This window comes from Dysidea avara, chromosome 8 (assembly GCF_963678975.1).
Source record: "Dysidea avara chromosome 8, odDysAvar1.4, whole genome shotgun sequence".
NCBI lineage: Eukaryota > Metazoa > Porifera > Demospongiae > Dictyoceratida > Dysideidae > Dysidea > Dysidea avara.
This window is the reverse complement of record NC_089279.1, coordinates 31,866,808-31,887,030: the sequence shown is the minus strand read 5'-3', so window position 1 is coordinate 31,887,030 and position 20,223 is coordinate 31,866,808. Positions and strand designations below refer to the sequence as shown.

The following is a 20,223-nucleotide window of genomic DNA, read 5'->3' as shown; positions in this document are numbered from 1 at the left end:
TAGAGTACAGTAGAACCTCATGAATGCAGATATTCATTGCTAAAGTCATAAAAGAAGTTTGAATATCTGCATTCAAACACCACTGACACGCCAATCAACCAGTTGTGGACTGACTTTAAATCTGCTTGTCACTTCTGTCTGGAAACTTTGGTTCCTAGCAAGTTATCTTCGAACAAGACATCAAACCGACCATGGATCACCACCTACATTAAAAGACTTTGTTGTTATCACTAAGTTAGCGCTATTCATCATTCAATACTCAATTAAATGTTTAAAATTCTATAAAAGTTAAAATGTCTATATATAATATTATACTAAATTTTTGCAACATAATTATATTCCTAAAATTAATAATGATATCTCTTTCAAAGTAAATCACAGTAAACTTGAACGCTATTCCACTAAGGACCTGTGAGAAGGCTTAAAGCCTGTGAATACTGTTGTGTAAGGATAATCAATTCAATAAAAGATACAAGCATATGATCACAAAATAATAATGGCTTTAAACCCAAAATATATAATATTGTTATCTAAGCAGGGCATGTCAGTTAAGAATATATTAATCAGTTGGTGGTTCTGTCAGATCATGATTCTGGTATATATTGAGGTTCTGGTCCTGTACATTCTAAATTAGCATAGCAAACAGCAGGTAGTTGAGTTTGTCTGTCTGGTGGAGGATTATTGGAAGGAAGTGATGGTAGCAACATTTGCTGGTCTGGTTGTTGAGTAGTACGGTTAGCATGGTTATGCCTCCAACAGATGATGCCAACAATTACTGAGGTGCCAATTAACACCAATGCAAGGAATCCACCAATGGTAATACCAGCAATAGCTACATCAGACAATCTGTTACCAGTTGGATGAGGATAAGAATCATCATAAGAATCTAGAACCAATTTACCACAATAATAAAAAGCACCATATGTAACCGGATCTGTGAAACAGGTTTATAGCCTTTCCAAATGCATGCACTTGGCAAGCCATAACTTCACTTGTGAGTATGGTACCAGCCTGAAATTTGGTCACTTTACACTCCTAACATACCTGAATGTAATTCAAATAGGTTAAACACGTGATGAGTTATGACATGTCAAACTTAATTGGAAAGGTTATAAGACCCCTTTTCACAGGTCCAGTCACATATCACTACAAACATACATACTGACAGAAAGATTATCATTACACATATGTATAAAACCATGTCCATGATTGTGCCAATACCAGCTTGTTGTTTTAGCTCCAGTTCTGATTTGAATTACATACAGTATATACCAGTTTTGGAACCATAACAATGAGTTTGTTGCTCTGTTTCTATAAGAATAGTACTACTAGACAGATGCTAACAGCATTGTGGGGTGAGTCTAAGGAGTGACAGTTGGTTATGTTAATGGTCAAGTGCCAGTATTCAGGTGTGCTGTCAGTATCATAGTAATGTCGTGTTTTATTTTACAGGTCAATCATGTACAGGCTGGCACATTAGCTGCACAAAATGATTAGGAGATCTGGGTCAGACAGCATAGTTGAGCCCAAGGCACAGTATATAGTGCATGCCATATTTCATTAATGAAATCTGCTGCATGATATTGTTTTAACTTGTCACTAACTATATATCTGGTATTATCTTAATGACACACAATCATCAAATATTATATGGATTGTGTTATATAGGAATTGAATGCTGGCTCGTAATATGGCTGGTACATGGTCTGGGCAGCTGTCAGAAAAAAAGCCTGCACCATACCTCCAATAATGTACTAAGTTATGAGTGTTACGTAATTTGATTGTTCATATGTCTGTAAGCAATTAGTTCATTAAACTACTGTTACAAAGCTCAGATGCTATAATTATGGAAGATGATATTGAAGAGTTGAAATCAATTACTGTATATCAAACACTAAATTGGAAAAAAACACAGAACCCCCAGTTATTGTTTCCACTTCTCATTCTTCATTTATAGTGTTGCATCAATCTTTTCTATTAAACATGTTGTACAGTTTGGTAGGGATCACTGTGCCAAATCACACACAAAAGTCAGTCTCACTTATCATCCTTCACAGTATAGTCAAACTTAAGATTAATGTGCCTCCAGAGTGACCCCAAACACTCCCACTGGTTTTCAATAATTTCTAATTTTTCCAATTAACTGGATTTTCTACTATGTAAACTGACTGACTGAATTTTTGAGCCATAGACTGGTTAAGTTATGCTTACTCCTCCTTTGTGTCCCATTCTTTCTCAACTATTTAATGGTGTATATAGGTGTTCATTCATGCATAGGTAGCTTCCTTGTGCCAACTCAATGGAAATTGCCCATAATTTTATAGCAACTGGATTGATTACAGAGTTGCTTCTCATACTGCTCTTCATTAGTAGCACTGTGAAAAATAACTGAAAACATGATTGATAGACAGTTAGGATGAAAAACTAGTTTTATGATACTTCTGGTGCCACTGAATCTTTCCTTAGAAATTTGAAATAAAACGAAATGGAACAAAATTATATTTTCCACATGGTATATACACCCCCCTGCCTGTACTTATAATCCCTACTTCAGTCATGAATATATTCATAGGATTTTTGGTGACTGGTTTCTAATCAGGAGCATGGCTAGCATTTTGTTGAAGATACAAAACAGGTAACTGCATACTGAGAATAACTGCCCTCCACTTACTATATGCATAAAATCCATATTTATAGCTACATAGCTTACTACACTCCTTCTCTAATACCGTCGCCACTTTATTAGAGTGATTTACTGCTCTTAGAGTATCTCGAACTGAACGTCTTATGCTTTTGCAAACCAAAGCAAAATTTGTAAAATACACTTTAAAGTGCTTGAACACACTTGACCAGTTTCTGGAAACTTCAGAAGAGCTGCCCCTGATGTTATTGACAAGCTATAGGGTTGAAGTAGAAAGTAAACATTCCCTGGTATAGCAGTAGTCTCCCTTGTCATTATTTTTATTTCAACAATCACTATACATACATTTAAAAAGTCCTAATTTTCCTTGTACTTGCTTGTACTGGTAATTTTATTTATTCTGTGTGATTATAGCCGATTCAAGTTTAGTTGCATGATAGGCTTGATAATCCCTTGATAATTCTTTTATATTCCAGTTTTAGTTCCATTTTGAGGAAATCAAAATTAGCTATTATAATCTACCCTGTTACAGTTCTATATAGAACTGGAACTGGAACAAAATTACTAGTATTTAGTTTCAGTACTGACAGGACAACTCTATATCTTACATAGCTTGATGCATGCACCACATTTATTTGCCATAGAGATGTAATGATTATTATTCATTGTGATAGTGCTATTGATACATTACAAAGCAATATTCATAGTTAGGGGCATCATTTGAATCAATAATTTTGAAACAAAATAACAAATCCTAACACAGACATTTTGCTACTTACTATCACAAATCACCCCTACATCTTCATAATGGGAGCAATCATTGTTACCAAATCCACCATGGTAACAATCCATTAATTGAGTCTCATATCCTTCACACTGTAAAGTATCCAACCATATTGGTCCTTTTCCTCTTCCAAAAGAGGCAGATGTGGTCACTCCTACAAATGAATATCCAAGTTGGCGACAGGCAACAGTTCCTTCACTTATACTCCAAATATTACAGACAGTTCCCCACTCTTTATTATAACACACTTCCACACGGCCTTCATAAACATCAGAACCATTAATAAGACGAATATCACCCTCAGTACAACCTATAAAAATCACATCATTGTAGCTCAATGTTTCTCATAGCAGACCTGCTTCAAGGCAGGCTACGCCAGCATCTTCATAATGTGAACAGTCATTGTTTCCCCAGCCATTGTGTCTGCACTCAGACAAGTAACGGTCTCTAGTAGTACACTGTATTTCACCCAACCAAATGGGCATTGATGAGCTTCCACTTCCAAAGTAGCCATATGTATAAGCCCTCCAAGCCTTACCAAATCCGAGTTGATAGCATACAACACTGGCAAATATAATTAGAAAATGGTATAGTAGCTAGGAGATAGTATAATCTAAACAAAAACAGCCAAGCTGTAAAAAAAGGTGCGGCCCCCAAAAAGGCCATGGTGAAAAAAGATGTGAAATCCAAGGTGGCGGCCAAGAAATGGCTGTGATGGTAGTTTAATGGTTACATTTTAATAACAACAATTCAGGTGAATTTGGTGCCAAGACCAAGCGGCACAAAATTCACCTGAATTGTCGTTATTAAAATGTAACCATTAAACTACCATCACAGCCATTTCTTGGCCGCCACCTTGGATTTCACATCTTTTTTCACCATGGCCTTTTTGGGGGCCGCACCTTTTTTTACAGCTTGGCTGTTTTTGTTTAGATATCACTTCTTTTTGTATTTGCATACTGCAAAGCCGACCTATGGCTGGCTTTGGGGCTTTTTTAACCCATGTGTTTTTTTCTTTACTACAGGAAGAAGAAAAGAACTTAAAGAAGAATTTTAGTACTTCAATTATTTTTGATTTTATTAGTAATTATACAAATTATATACATATATTTATTACATGCCCATTATTCCCCACAGGATATTTTTTTGCAGCTGATCTCTCTACTGGGTGACTTGAAATGTAGCTGAACTATATACAGGATGGTTTCTTTGTAGCTGAACTCTCTACAAGGTAACCTCTTCTAGCTGGTCTCTCTACAGGGTATTTTGTTTCTAGCTGAACTCTCTACAGGTGATTTGTTTGCAACTAAACTCTCTACACGGTGGTGTCTTTGTAGCCGAACTATCTACATGATGGTTTCTTTGTAGCTGAACTCTCTATAAGGTGACTTCGTCTAGCTGAACTCTCTACAGGGTGATTTTTTTGTAGCTGAACTCTCTGCAGGGTGATTTGTTTGCAGCTGAACTCTCTACATGATGGTTTCTTTGTAGCTGAACTCTCTACAAGGTGACTTCGTCCAGCTGATCTCTCTATGGGGTGATTTGTTTCTACCTGAACTCTCTACAGGTGATTTGTTTGCAGCTAAATTCTCTACATGGTGGTTTCTTTGTAGCTGAACTCCCTACATGATGGTTTCTTTGTAGCTGAACTCTCTACAAGGTAACTTCTTCTCTACAGGGTGATTTGTTGTAGTTGAATTCTCTACAAGGTGGTTTGCATGAGGCTGAACTCTCTACATGGCGGTTTCTTTGTAGCTGAACTCTCTACAGAGTGATTTGTTTGCAGCTGAATTCTCTACATGATGGTTTCTTTGTAACTGAACACTCTACAAGGTGACTTCTTCTAGCTGATCTTTCTACAGGGTGAATTGTTGTAGCTGAACTATCTACAAGGTAACTTCTTCTAGCTGATCTCTATACAGGGTAATTTGTTTGTAGTTGAATTCTGTACAGGTGGTTTCTTTGTAGCTGAACTCTGTACATGATGGTTTCTTTGTAGCTGAACTCTTTACAAGGTGACTTCTTCTAGCTGAACTCTCTACGGGGTAATTTCTTTGTAGCTGAACTCTCTATATGATGGTTTCGTTGTAACTGAACTCTCTACAAGGTAACTTCTTCTAGCTGATCTTTCTACTGGGTGATTTGTTTGCAGCTGAACTCTCTACATGGTGGTTTCTTTGTTGCTGAACTCTCTACAAGTTGAATTCTTCTACCAGATCTCTCTACAGGGTGATTTGTTTGTAACTGAACTCTGTACAAGTGCGTTTTTGTGGGTGATCTCACTGCAGGTTGATTTGTTTGTAGCTGAACTCACTAAAGGGTGATTTTGCTTGTAGCTGAACTCCTTGCGTTGTATCTAGTTTCTAGCTGATCTCTCTACAGGGTGATTTGTTTGTAGCTGATTTCTCTACAAATTGATTTGTGTGTAGCTGATCTCTCTGCAGGTTGATTAATTTGCAGCCGATCTCTCTACAAGGTAATTTGTTTGTAGCTGAACTGTCTGTAAAGTGATTTATTTGTAGCTAATCTCTCTGCAGGTTGATTTGTTTTAGCTGAACTCTCTACAGGGTGATTTACTTGTAGCTGAACTCCTTACATTGTGTCTAGTTTCTAGCTGATCTTTCTACAGGGTGATTTGTTTGTAGCTGATCTCTCTACAAGTTGATTTGTGTGTAGTTGATCTTTCTACTGGTTGATTTGTTTGTAGCCGATCTCTCTACAGGGTAATTTGTTTGTAGCTGAACTCTGCACAAGGTGCTTTTTTGTAGGTGATCTCACTGCAGGTTGATTTGTTTGTAGCTGAACTCACTAAAGGGTGATTTGCTTGTAGCTGAACTCCTTACATTGTGTGTAGTTTCTAGCTGATCTCTCTACAGGGTGATTTGTTTGCAGCTGAACTCTCTACATGGTGGTTTCTTTGTTCCTGAACTCTCTACAGGGTGTTTTGCTTGTAGCTACTCTCTACAGGGTGATTTGTTTCTAGCTTATCTCTCTACAGGTTGATTTGTGTGTAACTGATCTCTCTACAAGCTGATTTGTTTGTGGCTGAATTCTCTGCAAAGTGTTTTGTTTGTAGCTGACCTCTCTTCAGGGTGATTTGTTTCTAGCTGATCTCTCTACAGGGTGATTTTTTTGTAGCTGACCTCTCTTCAGGGTGATTTGTTTCTAGCTGATATCTCTACAGGGTGATTTTTCGTAGCTGACCTCTCTTCAGGGTGATTTGTTTCTAGCTGATCGCTCTACAGGTTGGTTTGTTTGTAGCTGAACTCTCTACACGGTGATTTGCTTGTAGCTGAAATCCTTACATTGTGTCTAGTTTCTAGCTGATCTCTCTACAGGGTGATTTGGTTGTAGCTGATCTCTCTACAAGTTGAATTGTGTGTAGCTGATCTCTCTGCAGGTTGATTTGTTTGTAGCCGATCTCTCTACAAGGTAATTTATTTGTAGCTGAACTGTCTAAAAGGTGATTTGTTTGTAGCTGATCTCTCTGCAGGTTGATTTGTTTAAGCTGAACTCTCTACAGGGTGATTTATTTGTAGCTGAACTCCTTACATTGTGTCTAGTTTCTAGCTGATCTCTCTACAGGGTGATTTGTTTGTAGTTGATCTCTCTACAAGTTGATTTGTGTGTAGCTGATCTCTCTGCAGGTTGATTTGTTTGTAGCTGATCTCTCTATAGGGTAATTTGTTTGTAGCTGAACTCTCTATAAGGTGATTTGTTTGTAGTTGATCTCTCTGCAGGTTGATTTGTTTTAGCTGAACTCTCTACAGGCTGATTTGTTTGTAGCCGATCTCTCTACAGGGTAATTTATTTGTAGCTGAACTCTCTACATGGTGGTTTCTTTGTTGCTGAACTCTCTACAGGGTATTTTGCTTGTAGCTGATCTCTCTACAGGGCAATTTGTTTGTAGCTGATCTCTCTACAGGGTGATTTTTTTGTAGCTGACCTCTCTTCAGGGTGATTTATTTCTAGCTGATCTCTCTACAGGGTAATTTTTTGTAGCTGACCTCTCTTCAGGGTGATTTGTTTCTAGCTGATTGCTCTACAGGTTGATTTGTTTGTAGATGAACTCTCTACAGGGTAATTTACTTGTAGCTGAACTCCTTACTTTGTGTCTAGTTTGTAGCTGATCTCTCTACAGGGTGATTTGTTTGTAGCTGAACTCCTTACATTGTGTGTAGTTTCTAGCTGATCTCTCTACAGGGTGATTTGTTTGTAGCTGATCTCTCTACAAGTTGATTTGTGTGTAGCTGATCTCTCTGCAGGTTGATTTGTTTGTAGCCGATCTCTCTACAGGTAATCTGTTTGTAGCTGAACTCTCTATAAGGTAATCTGTTTGTAGCTGAACTCTCTATAAGGTGATTTGTTTGTAGCTGATCTCTCTGCAGGTTGATTTGTTTTAGTTGAACTCTCTACAGGGTGATTGCTTGTAGCTGAACTCCTTACATTGTGTCTAGTTTCTAGCTGATGTCTCTACAGGGTGATTTTTTGTAGCTGAACTCTCTTCAGGGTGATTTGTTTCTAGCTGATCTCTCTACAGGTAGATTTGTGTTGATTTGTTCATTGCTGATCGCTCTAAAGGTTGATTTGTTGCAGCTGAACACCCTGCAAAGTGTTTTGTTTGTAGCTGATCACTCTAAAGGGTAATTTGTTTGTAGCTGAACTCTCTCCACAGTGACTTGTGTGTAGCTGAATTCTGTGTAACTGAATTCTCTAGAGAGTGACTTAATTGTAGCTGAATTCTCTACACAGTGCATGACTTTTTTATAGCTGAACTTTCTTCAGTGTGACTTGTAATGTTCTGAATCTCTATAGTGATATATTTGCTTAACTCTCCACATGGTGACTGTCTTCTTGCTGAATTGTCTATAAGATTAAGTGTTTGCAGCTGAACTCCCTACAGAATAACTTGTGATGTAATAAAATTCTATAATGGAGTAAATAAATTAGCCGAATGCTCTATTAGGGTGACTGTTCTATTAGAGTATCTCGATCTCGCATTTGCTACACGGAGTTGGCTTTCGAATCATAACTCAGTGGTTTGTAATCCGATTCTTCTGTACTACTGCAAGGACTTTCTATGAAGATTATTCCAGCTATACACCGATTTTCAGCTCATTGCTCTAAGCGGTTTGCCTAGTAGGCATGAAAACTAATACTTCTTTATTCATAAAAATCGATCGCGTAATTGTGACACAGGTTGGGTTTTGTGTCATATCTCCGTGGTCTTTACCTCGATTCCTTTCAAACTACCAAAAGGCACTCCTACGATGGTTACTCCATCTACATAGCAATTTTCAACTCATTCCATGGAGCGGTTTACCCTGTAGGCGTGACAACAAATCGATCTTGTTTTACGCGAATAATCGGTCATAACTCCTGAACCATTCATTGGATGTGTACCAAATTTGATGCTAGAATTCGCCTTTGGACTCCCTTTCTGTGTGCCAAATTTCAAGGCGATCGGAGTACGCGTTTGCTTGTTATAGCAATTTTTGCAAGTGTGCGAAAAGACAAAGAAAAAAAAAAAAGAAGAAAAAAAACGAAACTTTGGCAGCTCGTATCTCGGACATGGCTGGAGCAATTTCCTTCAAATTTGGAATGTAGACTCCCTTGGCTGGCGGGCAACTGTGTAGCAAATTTGGTTTCAATCAGAGAAGTGATCACCGAGATACAAAGGTGTGAAAATGACGTTTTCGTTCTTCCTGTCAATATACTCACGGTGTGGCGCGCCGGCTTCTTGGGCCGCACGACACACTACCGTGTGTCTTGATTATGCAAACAGAATATCATCTAATATGCAACCATCCTACTTAATTTGCACTGTTTCTAGATTCTTTTTATTGCCTCATACAGTACAATCTACAGCATAAAAGGAATGGATTACCAATTTATGTTTAGTCCATTATTTCACCAATGTGTTATATTAGAAAATGTTTTGGTGCAAACTATCATGGGTTCTTGCTGAGACAATTACATGTGTCACATTCAGCAATTACATACTTGGCATCCACCATATCCCAGTTATTATCACAAACTGTTCCCCATTGTCCATTGTAGTATACTTCCACACGACCTTCAAATTGGTTAACACCATTTGTTAGACGAACTGGGGCTCTGGTCGTTGCTAACAGCATAAATCCATGCAACAAACACACCACAGTGTTATGTACACCATACCAAACAATATAAGTAATTATCATTAGTATCATAAGAGTTTATTAAAACAATCAATCTGTAATACAGACTTCAGATAGGGCAGTACATTTTACTTGTATGTGTATAGTGTTTGCATAACTATTATACTGTAGTGGGTGCAAAATTACTGATAAGTTTGCATTGGCATCTAACAAATGAATGGATATGCAATGATGTATGTACGTAGCTTGATCTCAACTTTAATTCATCAAAGCTGATACAAAGAAGTTTTGCTGGATAACCAAACAATCTTATATTAATTTGAATTATAAATTAGGAATCTTACTAGATAGCTAGTAGAGATCATTAATTCCAACAAAAGTCCTTACTTATAACATCACAACATTATGTAGCAGTTTTCTTTTGTAGGAAGGATGCATGAGATATATATAAATCACCTAGTGATTGATTTACCTGTTTATGAGGAGAACTAAAAAGTAGTTATGAATGCTTTATTGAGCACCCATATAGCTTACATACTTCTAGACTTGACAATAATCCAGGCATTATCTAGTTCTTGTAATGCTGGAAACACCATTATATCGAGGTACCGTATAGAGGGAAACTTAGGCAAGGGAAAGCTTTGGCGAATTTGGCAATTTGCTACAAATTCACCAAAGTGTAACCCCCAAATTACTTGTAGCACCTCATGCAGACTAGCATCTCCAAAGTTTATTCCACTAAATGCAATTTAGCTTGCTAATCACCAAAGTTTACCCCTGCCAAAGTTTCCCTCTATATGGTACAACTGCTGATACTACTAGATCACAAAGATTACCCATGCACCAATACATTAGAACATTTACAACTGAAATGTTTGACAGTATTTGAGCTTTAGCTTTTAGGGTGGTACATGACTAGTTTATCTATAATTAATAGTGGATACACACTCGTATAAACAAAAATACTTTCTGGTCCATTACTGAAGCCTAATCTACACAGCTAAGTACTAGACAAAGGATTCAAATTTGTGATGACTGACAATGACCTCTATGGCTATACTTGATGTAAGTACATGTGTTTCACAGAAACTAGTACATGCATGTACAACCTTAATGTATCAGCTGTTGTAGCTGAATACTGGTGTCTTTGGCATTACAAAAGCTAGATTAAGCCAGGATTATTGTTAAGAGGCTGTTCCAACCCAGTCTGTAAGTCCATTCTGCATGTTACATTATGCTGTGTCTATCAGAATACTCAAAAATAAATGACTTGCAACATTCTTGCAAGACTTATAGGGACATCTCTGTGCAACACTCTTGCAGTGCATATAGCATGCATGTACTTAAGATTCTTGCCTCATATTACAAAGTGACATTTTCCATGCAAGAATCTAGCAGGAATGACCTTGTGAGTCTTGCAACTACTTTTTCATGGGTACAGTCAGTATAGTGTAGTTTTGAAAGTTCCTAGGGCTGAAACTATATAGTGAGCTGAAACATACCTTACATAAAACATGCAAAGGACTTGGAAGTTATGCAGACGGGATCCAATAAATAAAAAGTAGTGAAACAAGATGAATGATGGTAGCACAGCATAGCTCTGTGAGAAAATCCCTACATACTATTAGACATGTTATAGCAATCACTTTGTTCAATGCCAAAAAAGAGATTTCACACTGAGCTGTGCTGTAATACCATCATTCATTCCTTTTATCACTTGGATTCCTACTTCATTTTTTAAATTAATGCTTTAACATAATATTATTTAGTTTTTGTTATAGCATACAGTTATACAACGTTGACTGTTCTATTAGGGTGGTTGCTGTATTAAAGTATAATAGTATGAAGTTAGCCTCCCGTGACCACTATTCCATTTTCACTGTACATACTATTATAAATAGAGCTAAGGGGTCATGTTCTAGTAAACAGACTGTTGTCCACGGTGGAAAATGGCAAGCCTACAACCAATCTAATTACAAAACCTCAACTGTTAGAATGGTGTTGCAAAAATTACGAATGACTTACATTTTTTTCTTGCATGATGTGCATGTACTACTATGAATCAACACCTCATGGTGTTATCAAAAGTTATATAAATCCATGATGATAGGGCACCTGAAACAACACCTAACAGTGAACAAATCAAGCTTGTAGTCTTTGCTGTTAACTATAGATTTATGCTTGTCTGAAGGTATCAGTAAATCAGTCAGTAGAAAACCACTAAGACAAAATATTATTAGGAATTAGGGATCATAAAAATAAAAATAATGAAATAAGGAAGGTCGCTTATATGCCTGCAGATATAGATATGCTAGTGAACATTTAATTCCTACTTCAGTCTATATAGCCTAGCCTGGGTTTGTTTACTTTTTTTGCAGCTAATTATGACTGATGAACCTGTATACACATTCACCAGACATATCATAAAATTATAAGTATGCATTTGAAAGCACTCCTTAAAATATCAATTACTGAAAAGTTAAATGGCCACTACACTTCATTTTTAGTTTCACAGCATTGCAAATAAAGAACAGTACTGTATAACAACTGCTTCCACATGATCCCTCCCCTATCTATTGGTAGAACATGTAGTGAGTATTAGTACAACATCTTTATGTGAGAAAAATCCCTACTTTATCATTGACCTCACATGTTGAAGATGTATTATTCTGCATAGTCGTATTTTACTATTATCATATTTCATTACTGTTTAGTGCATGGATTTCCACTTCATTGGTTGTAAAATTTAATATGACAAAAATACAAATCGTAGAGATGAGATGATATATCCATAGGCTGCCATATCGCAATACTTAAAACAGCGATACAGGCACTGATGTGATTCCGGATCTGGCTGTAGTACATCAATGACCTAAGTACACACGGTAGAGTGCATTGACATAATTATTACGTACGTATAACGTATAACTATGAAATTTGAAATGCAGTTACTAGTTTGCAACCAAATTACTGAGTTAGCATTGCCGTGGAATTAGAAAAGATAAGATCTGCAGTCTGTACATCGCTGCAATACATCACTGTATTAGGGCAATATATTGAAACTTATGAATCCTGTATCATCCCATCTCTAACAAATCCAAACATCACATCACTACTTCACATCACATCACATCACATTGCTATTATATCACATCATCACATCACATCACATCACATCACATCACTACTTACAATCACAAACCAGCCCTACATCTTCAGAATGTGAACAGTCATTGTTTCTCCAGCCATTGTGTCTACACTCAGACAAGTAACGATCTCCTGCAGTACACTGTACGCCATCCAACCAAATGGGCATTGTTGAACTTCCACTTCCAAAGTAGCCACGTGTATAAACCCTGTGAGCCTTACCAAATCCGAGTTGATAGCATACAACACTGGCAAATATATAGAGAAGATGGTATAGCAGCTAGGAGATAGTATAATTATGCAAACAGAACACCATCTGATATGTGACCATCCTACTTAGTTTGCACCATTTCTGAAATTATTTTTATTGCCTCATAGGTACTATAGTACAGTCTACAATGTAAAAGAAATGGGTTACCAAAGTATAGCCTACTATGGTGAGTAGTTTTAGAATTATAGTGCTAAAAATCAAAGAAATAACATTTGCAAAGTAACTATATTGATGACAAGCAAAAGTTGCTTAAATGTGTAGTCATAAATTGTGTGTGCATAATTGCTCTATACATTTGGGACTTGGCTCAAACTGTTCACTATGAATTACCAAATCCATTGAAGCATAGTTTTAACTGTGTATTTATCTAAGCATGCATACAAGGCTGAACTCTAAAGGTATTGCAAATGTAAAGAATGGAAGGCAACAATGTTTACATGCACTCCTGTCCATCATAAATAAATCAAATGTATATACCACTGATACCATTTTGGCTAGAGAAACCATACAAAGTTATTTTATTTCTCCAAACAGGTGAACAAGATGTTGTGCAAAGGTTTAACTTTACTTTACTGTGTAACATTGCAATTTAAGTTGTGGAAACTTTTCTATATACAGTAGCACATTTTATTTCACCCATTATTTAATTTTTCAATGTTTTTCTATCAGAAATATGTTTTGTTGAAAACTGTGGGGTTTTGCTGAGTGTCACATTTAGCAGTTACATACTTGGCATCCACTATATCCCAGTTATCATCACAAACTGTTCCCCATTGTCCACCGTAGTATACTTCAACACGACCTTCAAATTGGTTATCACCATTTGTTAGACGAACTGGGGCTCTCACTGCATTGGCCTTTGCTAGCAGCATAAATCCATGCAATAAGCACACCACAGTGTTACAGTCTATGTTTACATACACATTAAAGGTTTAAAATAACATAAGGAAACTATCATTACTATAATATATGAGCTTAGTAATTCTGCATGCTGATCCCAGAAAACTTTTAATGTGTATAGTGGGTAATGGTACAAATAATATAGATAAGTTTGGCTGTATCCAATACATATACATGCAATAATTGTATGTAGCTTGATCTCAATGTTTATTTGCAGATTTTTAAATGATACACATTTTTAAATATTGTCACAAACAGTTTTGTTGCACAACCAAACAAACTTATAGTTTAAAAATATAAACTAGCATTAAAAAGTCGTGAAGCAATAAAATGATGGTAGCTGGTATATTGGCATATTACCACAGTCTGTTCAATACCACATAGCACAAAAGTTTAACAAGGGAAATTTTGACAAGAAACATTTTGATGAATTGCTAGCAAATCATCAACTTCATCAAAATTTTCCCTTGTTAACTTTTGTGTTATACGGTACCAAAGTAAGGATGTTTCCACATAGGCTAACTACAGTACTTGTTTCAATACATTTTATTGCTGGAACCCTATTTGATTTTTATTATCTTTAATTGTTAACTTTTTCATACTTAGCCATGATATGCACGTGTGGCTGTGACTGCTTTATTAGAGTACCTTTATCTTGTTTCTGAGCTATACAAAATAGATTAAAGAGGCATGGTTCAATGCCATGTCTTGCTTACTACTGATTGCAACTATAGATGGTTATCGGCATGTTCTGTGTTGTATGCAGTCATTTTTGCAGCTACATGCATACATCTATGTACTACCTCTAAAGTACTTCAAATAGTTTTGTCGCATCTAACTATCATCCTCGAAGGAAAGTGTTATGGAGAATTGATACATTGGTATGGTTTGAGAAGAAAACAACTATGTAAATGTAATCATTCAGTATAAATGATTTTCAGTGGAGCCCTACACACGTACATACATAGCTACAAATGTGACTGAGCCTGCAAAAGTAGGGCATTTAATGTCTTAGTGCCTAATGTCTTTGAGCAGGCTGTAGGACCAGGTGTCCTACAGACCTTCAGCACTTGTGCTGTAAAGCTTTAATAAATTAACTACAGTCCATTTGGTTCTACTTGGGGTACTTAGAGATAATGAGTCACTCTCTAGAATTCCTATGGATATAAATACATGAAAATAACAAGGAGAAAACATCCTGACCGCCTGGTAGACTCCTGTAAGCGTTCGAGCGTAAATCGGATGGCTGCAGGTTCGAGGCTACCTAGGTCCAGTCATGGATTTTTTCTCCTTTCTGCAACTTTTCAAACACACCTTAAGTAGCTAATGTCTTAGTGTCTAATGTCTTTGAGCAGGCTGTAGGGCCAGGTGTCCTACAGACCTTCAGCACTTGTGCTGTAAAGCTTTAATAAATAAATAAATTATCATCCTCGAAGGAAAGTGTTATGGAGAATTGATACATTGGTATGGTTTGAGAAGAAAAAAATTATGTAAATGTAATCATTCAGTATAAATGATTTTCAGTGGAGCCCTACACACGTACATACATAGCTACAAATGTGACTGGGCCTGCAAAAGTAGGGCATTTGGGCTAATGATTTTTACCTACTTTTTCAAAATTTCATCACCCATAGCTTTTTGTATTATTACACTATGGCAATGAAATTTGCAGTTCTTAGTAAGCATGGTATTTGCTGTATGATGCAAGTTACAGAATGCAAATATTCTGTTCCAGTACTGAGATATGACCTGTAGTGTGACAGGATGTAGCTTGTGCCACATGTCCTGTTTCACAGCCCCAGTCACAAATATACACATAAAACAAAACAAAAAAATATATATATATATATAAATTAACAAGAGCTAATTTCATACAACACAAAAGTAAACAAAAAAGAAAAACTACAACATCAAAATAAAACAAAAACAAAGCATCAAAAGTCAAGGAAATGATTTTATATGACAGCAACTCTGTACCACTTAATGATACCTGGTTCCTTGATAAAACTTATTTTACTATGTAAATGACAATGAAAGGAATGACAAAGTGCACAAACCAGACACTCATCAGAACCAGAAAGGCACATGTCACCTGTGAGTTTGTTATTGTGGTGTGAAATGATGGCCATGCGCATGCACTGTTTTGTTTTGGCATCTATAGCCTTGTAACTATTGTACTGTATTCAGGCATGCAGGCTTTTTAGGTTCTTACAGCTTAAAATTCAATATCCAGCCACCTGTAAGTGTTTTTAATGCTATAATTGATGATAGATGGACTAGAATACTCTGTAAAGGTGATTTTCATTGCATATGATATTCTTATGATGGTTGTTTGAGACAGAATTTTGGATGATGCAATGTTGGCAAAAGCATTTATGTAGAAATTACATAATAAAAGCAACACAATACATGTTGCAAACAAAGATTAAAATGAAAACACAAACATCAAAATGAAACAACAAACATTGAAATGAAACAACAAACATTGAAATGAAACAACAAACATTGAAATGAAACAACAAACATCAAATAAAAATCAAACAAGCATCAAAATTAAAGGGTGTACTCAAATGTTTCCTGTAGTACGTAACATAATCCCCCACACAAAGGTATAGCTAAGGCACATTCACGAAAGTAAAAGAAACTGAAAACCGGCAAAACAACTGATTATGGAGCAGCCAAGAATGAATGTTAATTAATTATATAGCAAACAAAGTTTTTACATTACATCTTTATCTTTGTATCATGCTCTATATTCAATCATTCTTTATGCCAGTCTTAAATTGTTACAACATCCAGTATCGAAATTAATTTGCATACATGAATAAATTATTTACCCGTACAATTATTTTCTTGAAGTGCATTCATAATAATTATGATGATGTCAATTGTGTCCAGGTTATTAATATACAATAAGAATAGCATTACATGTTCTTCTGATATGAAATAAAAATATAATGTGAAGGGGTTTCACTGTCTTTTGAAGTACATGGAAAGACACATGCCTGCTCTTTGCTCCCATCAGAACTAGGGTATATGGGAGCATAAAATTTGGCTACTTTTCAACATTTCTATACCATCATGCTTTTTTCAGGCACTATTAATTGATTATACAGTAATAATTATTCCTTTTTAGTGCTGACATATGACCCGTTATATGACAGTGTGTAGTTAGTGCCCACATTCCCAGTTCACACATAATTATGATCTAAGTTTGGATAACCAGCTGCATGTAACCATGTATGCACATATGTACATACATGCAGTAAGCAAGTAGCTATCCACAAGCTTTGTTGGGCCAGACTTGAAATCAGTATTTTTAGCTATGAACCGTCAAACCAAACATTGAACAATTTCATCTACATTAAACAGGTTTATAGTTTAGCCAGGCAGTTAGCTACAACTGACTTCAGATTCATTGATATTATTTTAAACTCTAGCACAACAATACTATTCTTCCTTGTTAGAGTGATACAAAAACCAAACATACAAGTACATGTAAAGATAATACACACCACACACATGCAATTCAACAATACCATTACATTAATGACAAAGATGGCATTTGGCACAGCAATGAAATTAGGATAAGTATAATGGAGATTTTAATGTCAGCTGGCAAGGAATCTCCACAAATGAGTGCCTTTACACAGAAAGAAAGTTGAATTGGTAAAATATGATGAAGTTCTAATAATAATAATGGTGATTGGTCTGATCACCAAATTGAATTGGGGTGAAGCTAAACAATGATACTGATAGAATATTGTGCAAACAGCTATAGCTTTTTTTGTAATTTTACTTTTTTTACTTGTTAGATAGTTATGTGTATTTGCCTACAATAACAACATAAATTAGAATGAAATAAAACAAACAAAACCTAACCAACAAGAATATGGCTTTCCAATAAACACAGCTCAGTGGAGACAACAGGGAGCTCTGTTGACTGCAACTTTCTGCTCCCTTGAATGGCCAGTACAGCAGAAGTAACAGTAAAAACAACAAAGCACAGTGCATCCAGGGAAGTGTCTGGTTGTAAGAGGTATCGTACTTCTGTGATAAAAGGTCTGCCAGACGGTTGTAGAAAATATTAACTTCCTTGCCCAAATTACCAAAAGTTGAAGAAAAAACAAGTGGGGTGAAAGATTCAAAATCAACATTACATATATGATCCCCATATGCATGCTTCTTCTCAAGCTCATGTTGATGAAAAAGGCAAGCAATTTGGTTCTGATAATAACTTAGTGCAGTGGGATGGAAAACCCTAACATTGAACAATGCACCTTGTCATCTGCCCCAGAAGCCCCTTGCATAGATGTCAGCTCTTGCAGTATTACTACAGTTAGCTGAAGATGGTGTAATTAGTTCCCCGTTGAGTGGCAGTAATGGAGGCTCAACAGTAACATGATACATTTCTTGTAACCATTCTGCTGTTAAATCTCGCAGTTCATTATGGCAGATGAAGGTCAAGCCACCATGTCGACAAATCATGGCATGATCAACACTGAATGAAGTTCCAAACACACAGAGTAACTTGGAATATTTGCCAATTACCAGCAATACCTCAAATACAGTGCATCTCTAAATTCTTCTTTGTTCAAATAAAATTCCTGCTCTTGAAGTGGAAGGGCAGTTAACCAAAGTGAAGAACAATTAACGTTGATTAATTCAATGGCTCAATGAAGCTGAGGATCTACATGGGACTTGATAGTGGCTAAGCTAGAAGTCAATATTTGTTGTCTGGACTGATAGATGGTATATACCTGTAGAACGAGCTTGCTGAAGGAATATGAAAGTCCTCAGTCTGCTGTTGTATCATAGCAACTAAACTGGCACTCAGCAACTTAGATGATGAAAACTGGGAATCATTGCAACGGGTTGGAAATGTTCAATCCACCAAAGCAACAAGGAAGTGAAAGCAGTTCTCTTTCCACCTCACAACTGGGCATTCGACCTGTTAAAGCAGGAAGGAAGTGTTGGTGAATAGCTTCTTTCGAGTGGTTGAAAAAAGCACCCACTGATTCAATGGTATGCATCACATAGTTCCAGCGATGCATGACATGGTGGGTAAAAGCAATGCATGCACTATGGGGATGTGTTTCAGCAATGTTTGATAAAGTTAAAATCTCCTCAGACCACATCTTTACTTTCTTAGAGACATAGCTTTCTGTAAATGATATGGTTCCAATTGCAGTACCCAAGTGATGTTGACCCTCACAAGATATCTGTATATTAGTGCCATTAAACAGTAAAATTGAGTTGATCTGGCTTCATTACAAGGCATGTTTTAGCAGCATTTGGAAAATAGCCTAATGGCCATAAGCCATAAGATGTTTCCACCATACAATAGAGAGGCAAGTTGCCCACCCGCAATGGCATCATAGAGTAAAAGTCAATAGGAACTTTAATTAGCCAATGTAAATGGTCATACTACTCTGAAATTATGGTCATACAGTGTATCAAATGATTCAGAACAGTTCAGTTTTGTATTTGCTGAAGGTGAATCACATAACATTGAAGTAATGAGGGAACCTACACTAGCGAAAACATAAAGATCAGAAGAAATAATAATTTATGAGTAAATTTATCAGAGGCCTGTCTACAGGAATGTTGCAGTTCACGAGATACATATAGCATGACATTTTTTGACATATGTTCGACATTATAATATTATTTGTCTCAAAAGACAGAATGGTGTTTCCCCAAGATACATACATATAATAATACATGGCTACACTGCATGCTTATAGCACTTGCCAGTAGTTTTAAGTATAATTTTTTTTGTACTATAATTAGCTAATATAAAACACATCATACAGCTACAGTATAGCTATATAGCTAGCTATACAGATAGCTAAACACAACTAGCTAGCTAGCTACAGCCTACATAGTAGTGGTGACAAGATTTTCTTACAGTTTTATGCTATATTTTCGGCAACACTGGAGGGCGAACAGAGCAAAGAGATCTAGCCTGGTATAGTACCACAGGCCTATAAGAGCCTAAGCCAGCCGCCATACTATAAAAATTGGCTACAATACTAGTCTCGGCCCCACTATATAATAGCTATATAATTATATATAGTAGTGACAGACAGGCATACAATAACATTAATAGCTATAAGCTGTATAGACACATGATAGTTACCTGCCAAAATAGAAGTAAGGATGAGAACATTCAAAAATATCAAAAGCTTCATTTTTAGCTGAACTCGTTAAAACAAGAAACGTCTCAATGGGGTGTCACTTCTGTACTAACGATTGCTGTCGCCGGGGACGTGACACAAATTGGAATCACTTGGAATCCCAAGAAATCCTATAGCTTCCGTATATTTCTAGTAAAACT

At 36.4% G+C, this 20,223-nt stretch overlaps 1 protein-coding gene across 1 annotated transcript; it reads right to left on the bottom strand.

Moving 5' to 3' along the window:
• Window positions 1-422: 422 nt before the first annotated feature.
• Window positions 423-20,169, bottom strand: LOC136262749 (neurotrypsin-like). The gene is made up of 7 exons (XM_066057142.1): window positions 20,026-20,169; window positions 13,713-13,845; window positions 12,758-12,960; window positions 9,429-9,552; window positions 3,781-3,989; window positions 3,421-3,735; window positions 423-886 (listed from the first exon to the last, which is right to left on the bottom strand). The coding sequence occupies exons 1-7, from the start codon at window positions 20,075-20,077 to the stop codon at window positions 585-587; spliced, it is 1,338 nt and encodes a 445-aa protein (XP_065913214.1). The 5' UTR covers window positions 20,078-20,169; the 3' UTR covers window positions 423-584.
• Window positions 20,170-20,223: the final 54 nt, after the last annotated feature.